The 10,775-nt window shown below is 40.4% G+C and overlaps 1 protein-coding gene across 1 annotated transcript; it reads right to left on the reverse strand.

Annotated features, from left to right (window-relative positions):
• Nucleotides 1-8,692: 8,692 nt before the first annotated feature.
• Nucleotides 8,693-10,146, reverse strand: LOC131230505 (protein EXPORTIN 1A-like). The gene is made up of 4 exons (XM_058226418.1): nt 9,946-10,146; nt 9,426-9,511; nt 9,203-9,283; nt 8,693-8,879 (listed from the first exon to the last, which is right to left on the reverse strand). Exons 1-4 carry the CDS (start codon nt 10,069-10,071, stop codon nt 8,693-8,695), a joined length of 480 nt encoding a protein of 159 aa, XP_058082401.1. The 5' UTR covers nt 10,072-10,146.
• Nucleotides 10,147-10,775: the final 629 nt, after the last annotated feature.

Genomic DNA, 10,775 nt, shown 5'->3' on the forward strand with positions numbered 1-10,775 from the left:
ATACATCATATTGGGGTGGGCCCTGCACATTCCAAATGGGCCCACCAGATGAACAACATGCGTGTACAACACCTACATCAAGTCGGCCGCATCAATGGGCTTCATATACATCAAGTGGGACCCATCGTCCTAACTGGACTAACTGCACCATTCATCTATATTTAGAGATCATTTTGGAGCATTACCCAAAAAAATGAATAATGATCGAAAGATCATCTGGACCATACCACAATTAGCAGTGGAGATAATGATTTTCACTGTTTAAAATTCACAGGGCCCACCATAATGTTTACTTTCCATCCAATCTGTTCATAAGGTCATAAAGTCATGAATTAAGAGGAGAACAAATTTCATATTGGTCCAGAACTTCTGAGACCCCAAATGGGTTTCAATGGTAGACGTTTAATCCTCCACTAATTTTTGCAGTGTGGTCCACTTGATAAACAGATCTGTCTTATTTCCTGTCTTAAGCCTTAAGATGGGCTCACAAGGTGAATGGACAGTTTGGATATAACACACATATCACGATGGGTCCCACTGTCCCACCTGGATGGTGTGGACACCACACGTGTGGCATGTGGGTCCCACGTGTAGATGGACGGTTGGGATATAACACATGCCTCACGGTGGAACCCACAGAATTGTTGACGTTAAATAGCAACTACATAGCTGGTGTGAGGTACACCAGTCGATCTGATCCCCACCGTCCAAGGTCTGGACAGTGTGGATGTAACAATACCTCAAGGTGGGCCCCATCCCACACGTGCAGCACGTGTGGGTGGGTCCCACGCCCAAAAAAAAGGGAAGGATGGTTGGATAGAACACATACATCATGGTAGGGCATCCACGTCCTAGCTGGACGGACGACCTGGATACATAATATATACATACAAGGTGGGCCCCACCTCCACACGTGCAGCACGTGTGGGGTCGGCCCACAACTGGCAAATGAATCGGACAGCATGGATGTACATATACATCATGCTGGGCTCCCACCTATCCCGTCTAGGAATGGACGGTGTGATATACAACACATACACCTGGTGAGCCCCACCTCCACACGTGTGAGGTGGGTCCCACATGTACAGATGGTTGGGATATAACATATACCTCATGACTGGACCCACAGAACTTGTTGACGTCCATACAAATGGACAATTTAGATATAACACATGCCTCATGATCAGACCATGGAACTGCTGACGTCAATACATTAGTGTGCAGCTGGTAGGACCCACAGAACTTGCTGACATAATACAGCAGCTAAATAGCTGCATGGGACCCACCGTCCAGGGTTTGGATGGTGTGGGTACACCACATACATCAAAGGTGGGTCCACGTGGTGGCCCACCAAAGATTTGGATCGGCTGATATTTGTGTTTTCCTTCATCCGGGCCTGTTCAGACAGACAGGCAGCAATCTCATCCATTGGACAGTCATAAAAGAAAGAAAATGAAATGAGAAGGAGAGAGAGAGAGAGAGGTAGAGAGCAAAAAACGGCGTAGTGGAGGGACCCTGCCACTATGGGCCTCTCTTTGTTTACAACACATATCAAAATGGGTCCCATCACAAGTGGGCCTTCTAATGAAAATCAACGGTGGATATCCTATAATCACCCACTAATTGTACTCCTTCTTGATCCCTTGGCTTCCTTAGCTCCTTGGCTTCTTCTTTAAGGGTGGATGATGAAGATTGAAGGGTTAGATGGTGAGACGTGGGGTTAGGAAGGTGGGCCTTGATCTTGGGTTCTCTTTTCTCTCCTTAGTCTTTTTCTTTCTTAGTTGCTTGGAAATGGTGGAGAATGAGATGGGATGGAGTGATGCATGGGAGAGAGGGATGGATGTGTGAAGAAGGGATGGGTGAAGAGAGAGAGAGTTGACTTTGGGAATGGGAGAGAGATGGGAGCTATGCCTTGTTGGTAAGAATATGGGTTGTGTACTTAACTTGTGATTGATTGATTGATGTGATGGGTTATAGAGATTCTCTCGAAATTTACAACGCGCAGCGTTTCTTCAAAATATATGAGGGTCCACAACTCCCAGCTTGGGTATCGCATCAGCATACGAGACGCAGCATTGGAACCACAGTTCCATTCCACTTATGTCACTGATAATTCTGCATATAAAGAGTCCACAAGGAAAAGTTCAGATCTATTCACTTTATTTTTACTAAGCACGAGATCAAGAAGCCAACCCCAATTAGTTGTGACAAGGTTTAGATGATGATGATGATGAGATCACAAAGGATGTGCTTCACACAAAACTACTAAAGATGGGAATTCAAGCATTGTACTTACAATTGGATCAAGTTCTCCAAACCAGAAATGTCAGAAGGAATTGACCCTTCCATATTGGTTCCTTGTATCTCTCTGCCATACAAGCTTTCAATTTGAATTTTTTTTTAAAAAAAAAATAATAATGGAATGAATTCAGAAGGTTTAGGATGCAAACCAAATCGTGTGCCATTTAGTAAATGGAATGGACCCTATAAATCCTAGATTGGTGCAATTGGACAATGAAAACACACTATCCAATTAGTGGAATGCTTCTTGGATGAGCTAAACCACAAAACCAATTACGATTGTAAGTTCATTAACATCTAATCTATCACCCAAAGTTTAGATCAATGGTCTAGAAAAAAAATATCCATGTATTGAATTGTTGGAAACATCCAATTGCAGCAATTATCTTTTCATTGGTCCATCCATGATGATATGATCTATCATATGGTCAAGCTAATTGATTGACACATTTGCCAAGCTTATGAATTAATAGGTTGATAACATATAGAGCACACTGATTGATTGACACATTTACCATTAACCATTATAGGAAATGGTAAATAGAGAACATTGAATCCATCCACATATATAGCATTTTCCTTGGCATTTGCAAGTAAAACAAGGCCTGAATCTAGCAAGCCTCTTCACATATGTGGTGCATGTTATTAATCACATGGTTAATATGTAGGTATATCTTAAACACATTTAACATGGGTTAAAGGAGAGGGTTTCTTCTCACATCCCCCCTGTGAGAGAATTTTCAGAGAGGTATATGGAGATCAAGGAATCAAGTTTTGTGAAGATTGGGAGGCTTCCTTTGAGGTTGCACCTAGCAAGGTAGACAGCTGTTAGGCCTGAATTCCTAACCCAATCAGGAACAATCCCCAAATGCAGGTTATTGTAGGACAGGCCTATAGACAGGATGGAATGGGTGTCCTTTACAAGGGCAGTAGGCAATGCATCTAATAACCCATTTCTAGAAACATTGAAGTGCCACAAATTTTGTAGCCTGATAATGGATTCAGGAATGTGGCCTGCCAGAAAATTATAGCTAAGAGAGAGGCTGCTAAGGGATTTCAGGTTACCAATCTGACTTGGGATTGCATCAGTGAGATTGTTGTGTTCTAATGACATGTCCATAACATTATACAAGTTACACAAGGAAATGGGCATCTGTCTTGAGAATTGGTTGTTTGAAAGGTCCAAAAGGGTCAAGCTTTGGAGCTGTCCTACCAAATCAGGGATACTTCCAGAGAGAAGGTTATGGCTCAGATCAAGGGATTGCAATGTATGGAGGTTTCTGAAAGTGGGTGGGATTGCAAAGGCATAGAGGAGATTCTTCCCTATTACTTGAATCAATGGTCTGTAAGCTGGACCGCGGGTACTAAATAAATAGACTACTATCTTCGCTAGCTTCCATAAATATTTTCCTCAGTTGCAGGTCATCTGGTATAAAGAGCTTATCCTTCTCTACTAACCAAATTCCAGCCATGGAAAGGTAAATCACCCTAGCCCCAAAGTAAATCGAAACTCGTTTACATGCTTGTTTAGGTCTACCTTGCAACTAGAAGGAATTGATGATCTGTTATAGTATCAAACAACTGAATCTTATAATTATATCATGCTTACCTTGGAATCTGAGTTTCCACCATCTTATTCCAAGTTAAAATTGTACTCTCACAAGATCCATTTTTCTTATTTTTATGGGCTGGTGGCGGGTTGCTCGCTAATTTGGCAAGCCCACGCTAGGGCCAAATGACTGTGGGGCCCTCTAACACGTATGAGGGCCCATTTGATAACCCTTTTAAGCTTTTCCAAACCCTATTTCTCCCATTTCTCCCCCAAATACGGATTTTCTCAAATATCCCTCCCTCACTTGCACACCTAAAACCCATCTTCCCTAAAAGCCATCCTACCTTAACCCATACTTTCTTCTTAAACCACCACCTACCAAGGAAGAAGGATGAGCCTCCTTGTAACCCTCTCTTCCTTGGGAGAAGATCGAAGGGAAAACATTGCGAGCAAGAGAGGCCAAGTCGTGATAGAAGGTTGACAAGGTACAACAATGATCATGGGGGACTTATCATCGAGAAGAGGTTGAAGAGAGATTTTAACCCTTTAGCTTCCCCCAAGCGAGTCTTGTTGGCTGACATTGAACATGGGAGATTCAAGCATCGAAAGGTCGTGTTTGAGGCAAAGGTGGATAAGAAAATCTTTGGCACGTATGATTTGCTTGACCGCCTCCTAGACAATGGTTGAGGACCGATGTTTGAAGCAAAGCAGCGGGCAAGTGAGAATGTAGTGCGAGCATTCTATGCACAAATTCGAGATGCCATGTATAAACTTCTTGGATTTGACTTTAGCCTTCGCAGACAAATGACCCACGTTAATGTGAACTCCATCGCTACCCTACTCGGTATGGAGCTCGGCAATGTGCACATTAAGGAAGGTAGCCTAAGGGATAAGGGGGCACGGGATGAGCGTGCACGCGAGTTATGCGGCAAACTCATCAAATGGAGAAGGGGTAGCAGCATCAAATCCATGAAATTGACACATGACTACCGCCTACTCCACTACATATGCACGTATAACGTGTACCTGAGATCCAGCAACCGTTCTGAGTGTTCTTGGTTTATGGTAGAATTCCTCTACTAGGTGGGGCAAGGAGAAAAGGTGTGTATCCCTACTCTTGTGCTGAGACAATTGTTTCAACGGATAAAATCTGTCATTTAATTTGTGACGAATAAGGTCCGTCGCCTAATAGCGACGGATAAAATCCGTCGTAAAAAATAAAAATCCGTCGGCAGTATTCTACTAAAAATATTAGCGACGGATAAGGTCCGTCGCGAATATGAGTAAGCGACGGACCTCATCCGTCATTGATTTTGCAACGGTCAGAAATTAGCGACGGTTTTGGTCCGTCACTAAAATATCTGTAAATTATTATTATTATTATTATTATTAGTAACCGTCACTAAAATATCTGTAAATTATTATTATTATTATTATTATTAGTCTTGCACCTGATAGTCATTCAAAAAACAATTCACACTATTGTTTGATAAGAATCCTATTCACAAATTTGGTAACAATTCAATTCAATAAAAGAGGAAATGGCCCAAGTGGCCCACCCTAAACTAGGACCCATACAAAAGAAATTACCCGGAACTTCAACTGTTGGCTATGCCTTGCCTTGAATTGGCTACTTAGTATCTTCTCTTGTTCGACCTTCTTTTGAGCCCTTCCTACATATATTACAAACAACCAGATTCAATCCAAGAAAAGACTAGTTTAGTCAACCCTTCATATACTACAAATAACCCGCTCAAATCCATGAAGTGAATAGTTTAATCAACTGAAACCAATTAACAAAATAAAAGATTAGAATTCTTCCTAGCCATTAGAGGTTCAGGTAAGAGCATTTCTTAACTTCATAGCATTCACCGGGAGAGCACAATACAGTTTGAAAAGATCTTTAGATGTTTGAATCAATACACAACAGCGCAATGCAATCTACATTTAATGCACTAGTGTCTAACAAAATGACCAAATGAAAGTGTAGGAACTGCGAAATTCCTATTTCCCAACAAGATACACCTTCACAATGAGAAGATCACAACTTGTCAGTGCTTGTAACTGCTTTCATTTATGAAACTGCATCTCTATTACCATTTGGTCCATGAAACCAGACCCAAAAAACATATCTTTGATTCCCCCATCCATCCATTCAACCATCATACAGTTATATACATATGCAGGGATGGACTTGTTTCAGACCATTCATCCAATGCACTCTACCATTATTTGGCCACAAACCAAAAAATAAAAATAAAAATTGCCTTTTCTGGACAATCCTACCCATTCTAGACCGTCTTATCAATGAACTTTTCATTCAAGATGAGCCATTGCTAGCCTGTCTTTAGTGTCCATTTATACAAAACTGGTTAAACAGGATTTTCCAACCACTGATCTTCTTTTTTTAGCGGTCCATTCCCAATTGGACTTGCTGTACATATGGTTAGGATATCATCTGCATATATGATGCATATGGTTAAGAAATAAAACTTTAGAGTGAGAATGGATCTGATTGAATAAAATATCAGAACAATAGAAAACAGATACGTTGGAATTATGCTTCAAGAAGGGCTCCTTTCTTGGATGCCTAATTAGAACATAGTTCTAAACTCTGTGATTCAACTGAAACACCACTCAGTGAGACACCAAGCCAAGAGAAACTCGCTTACGATTGTGACTCGGTCCAGGACGACAAGGCTCATACCCAAATGCTCATACCCAACCGGTTGGAAAATATTGAAAAGTTACCGTCTGTATGTTTTTATGTCTGTACATATGTACATACATATTTATGTATGGTTGGATGATAGGCTACTATCTGCCAGCGGATATAACTTTCAAGATGCATTTGTGTGCAACATCCAACCTGTCTAATTGGTTAACCCCACTTTGAGGACCACCTTGTGTAAAATTCAGCCCCATCCACTCATCAGGTAGACAACACTTACTATTTTGTTATTTATCAGCAGATATACTGGAGGTTATCTGCTGGGTGGACAACAACGTATCGGCAAAGAGCAATTCTAGTGTAAATCTATATATGTATGTATGGAGTTTTGCTAAGCCCACACGTGTCTACAAGTCAGCGAATGCACCACCCACTGTATATGCTAGTATGGTTGGCCAGTGAAACATCCAAGCCATCCACTAGGTGGAGTTCACCGTGTAGAGCCCAAAGATAAAGGTGGCCCATTCAGTTGGTGTGCCATGATAGTAGAAATAAGCCAAACGGATTAGAAAACTTTGGCTAAATTTTTTTTTCACAACCGTACATTCGTTCAGTTGATTGTGGCCCACCTGACTAGTGGACTGACCTGATTCTTGGGATAGGGAATCTCATGATGATGGATGGCTTGGACATTCCACTTGTTCGTCTTGCTAGAATATGTGGTGGCATGTGCATTAGCTGACTTGAACATGCATGTGGGCTTAGCAAAGCTCTTTATGCATCAGCCAGGGGCAATTTTTCCCATGCAAATAGTTTTCAGAGGATCATGAACTTTGGATTTTCAAGGAACATGGGGAGGAATTTGAAACAAATGTAACATGTATTTAGGTAATTTGGAGGCATACGCGTGTGTAGCAACCAACGTTTCAGATTGTACCTGTCAGCCCCATCAACAGTGTGGAGTTTACCTCCACTGGGAATAGGGGCATTTTTGCTGTTTTAAAATGTTGCTGCAATATGCGAGTAGCTTGTTAGCAGTCTTAATTGTGTAGTGTGGAATTATGTTTGGCATGTGAGTCAGTATCAATGTGAACCTTTGCCATTTCCGGTTCCAAGACCTTGGTAAAGAGGAAGGTGAATGTCTAGTTGGCAGCCAATCATAATTTCTTTTTGCCAATCTACCACTTAAAGCCAACCCCAAATCAATGGAAGAAAGGCTCAGATGATGATTGTATAACAGGAATTTGGAAACCAGGAATTGAAGTTTGGATCATGGGTTTTTATATATATATAATGAAAATGTTATTTTTTTTTCTTTTCAACCAATGGTTTTCATTTTTTTTAATAGTTCTAAATCCTTAAAAAAGAACTGTAATTTGCAGATGAACTACATTCTGTTCGTGAAATAGAAGAGAAAGGAAAGAAGAGACATACCTTCTCTGAAATTTGTGGTTATCTCTGCATTTTTCTGTTTGGTTTGTTGTGGCTTTCAGTTGTTCTAGATCCGACATAGCTTCAATGGCGGAACACCGAAATGGCAATGCAAAACCTTCTGACAAAAATGTTGTTGGGGCACCCAGTGCTTACATGATCAATCTTGATAACTTCTAGAAGCGGCTGAAAGTGTTCTACTCTCATTGGAAGGAACACAAAACTGAGTTCTGGGGTGCTTCTGATGTGCTTGTAATTGCTAGTCCCCCAGCGTCTGATGATCTACGTTATCTGAAATCTTCAGCGTTGAACGTCTGGTTGCTCGGATATGAGTTCCCAGAAACAATCATGGTCTTCATGGAGAAACAGATTCATTTCTTGTGTACTCAGAAGAAGGCTTCTTTGTTAGGAACCCTGAAGAAATCTGCTAGGGAGGCTGTCAACCTTGAGATCATGATACACATCAAGGCAAAGAGTGATGATGGGAGTGCTTTAATGGATGAGATATTCCAGGCTGTCCACTCTCTGTCTGATAGTCCAATTGTCGGATACATTGCAAGAGAGGCCCCTGAGGGGAGGATTTTAGAGACCTGGGCTGAGAAGTTGAAGTCCTCCACATTCCAGCTAAGTGATATAACAAATGGATTTTCCAAATGGCTAACCACAGATATAACTTCATATCATTTTACATACAATAAAAAATGAAGAGGAACAATAACCATGATATATGGCCAAGCTTACTTGTTTATAATTGTGGCAAAGAGTGACAAAACTTCAGACTCCCTGGCATCAGGTAAATTTCTAGCATAGTCCCCGAGAACAGGGTCCATCATTGGTGGCACAAACTGTTTTCCAATTTGCGGTTGATCTTCAGCCTTGTCCACAAATGTTTCAATTAGCTTGAGAGTCTCCCGCTTAACCGATCTGTTTAGACATAAATCTTATTTAGTACTGCCAGAATAATACATTTATCATTCCTTAAAAGGATGTATGCACATTATAGAAGCGTAAAGATTGTGTATGCACAGTGTGCACCGAGAATTGATGCACAATATCTCTCACAGAGTCACAATCAAATATTAGTGGGCGGGAATCTCGGCATAGGCGTCTGAAAATTTGAATTTTGAAATGCTTTCTAGTTTCCATCCATCCTTCAATGGTGGAAGATAACGTGTAGAATTCTCAGTGCTCACTGTGCACATTGAAGTTGTCCCAGAAAAAAAATAATTCCCAAACATTGATCTTACCGCAGAAGTTTTACATATGATGTTTTAGAGCCAAAGGGCCCTCCTTCTGCTAATTTCTTTGATATAAGCTCGCTGTACATTCTGTTTCAAGCATTAGTCATGAAAATATGCGCATTATTAGTATTTCTCAAAAACAAATATACACATTATTAAGAACTAGAGCATCTACAAACCCATGGAACCAAACAAGTGTCATAAGATTCTCTTCACACCAATAACATACCTGTACACATTAAGCATGTCCAGAAAGATCAATGATATTTGTGATAAGAAGTACGTTCCAAGCGCACTGGCTACGCTGGTGTTAGTCTGCCAAGTAGAGACACTTCATTTTACTCATGTATGATAATCACAAGTCACAAGGTATAAGATACAATAGCCATACACATGACAATAAAAGGCAATAAAATTGCTAGATCCGCAACAGTGCAACCAACCAAAAGTTATTTTGCAGCAATAAAGCAACTAGTAAGAAAGGAACTATAACAGCTTGATTTATAGGAACTGGTGGGTATGACAAATGCAACACGTGGAGGGAGAGGGTGTGGGCTACACGCATACACACAGCGAGATAGTCGGTGTGGGCTACACGCATACACACAGCGTCACTTATTGCTATCATTGTCTTATCCTATAACTTATTAGGGTGGGCTATTATCCTGCTCGCTTTAAAAATAAAAATAAAAATAATCTGAGATTGGCTAATAAAATGAGAAAGTGTCATGTGTAACCATGCTTAATACCTGCAATATGTTGAGCACGGTTTTGATCACATCTGGATTTGTTAGAAAATCAACATTTTGGCGTGCCTGTCCAATAATTTCAATCCATTTCTGCAGCACAATAAAAAGCGATAAGCAGCTAGCCATTAGGAAGCATGGTACTAACGATGTTAGTGGAAAAAATTGAAAAGAAAAATGTTTAAGCAGATGGATTTTTAAGAAGCGGAAAAACCCTGTCACTTGATGTGGACAACAAAAGAAGCAAGATTGTTCTGATCCATTTTTTTGTGTGTGCAGCAAAAAGGAAGATTAACATACCTGGAAACCTCTTATAATTATTTTAGAATTGATGGGGTGTTTTATAGTCTTGTAATTGCAGACTCTTAATTGTCCATAGCACAAAGATCACACGAATTAGAATATAAAAATAATAATAATAATTATCAAGAGGAAACAAATGAGTTGAATAGCAGTTTGTCATTGTTATAATAGTGGATCCAAAGAGAGTTTATTGGCAATCTTTTGGAAGCATTCTTTCATCATCATCATCTAAGCCTTACTCCAATTAATTGGGGTCGGCTACATGAATCCACCTTTCCCCTCTACCAAGGGCCATACCCTCAGTTAGACCATAGGACATCAAGTGTTTTGGAAGCATTCATGACAGTCCATATTACTAATTTAATTCCTTCGTCGTCACCTAACGGTTTGGAAAAGGAGTTTGACTAGTTTTGATTGTCACAAACTAAACAATGTGAAATAAGAGTATGAGATAAAATCTATAAACAAACCGGGAAGAGTACATTGATGGATCAAATGCCAGTGATCACATTTCTATTACTTAAAGATAA

This window comes from Magnolia sinica, chromosome 17, assembly GCF_029962835.1.
Source record: "Magnolia sinica isolate HGM2019 chromosome 17, MsV1, whole genome shotgun sequence".
NCBI classification, from domain to species: domain Eukaryota; kingdom Viridiplantae; phylum Streptophyta; class Magnoliopsida; order Magnoliales; family Magnoliaceae; genus Magnolia; species Magnolia sinica.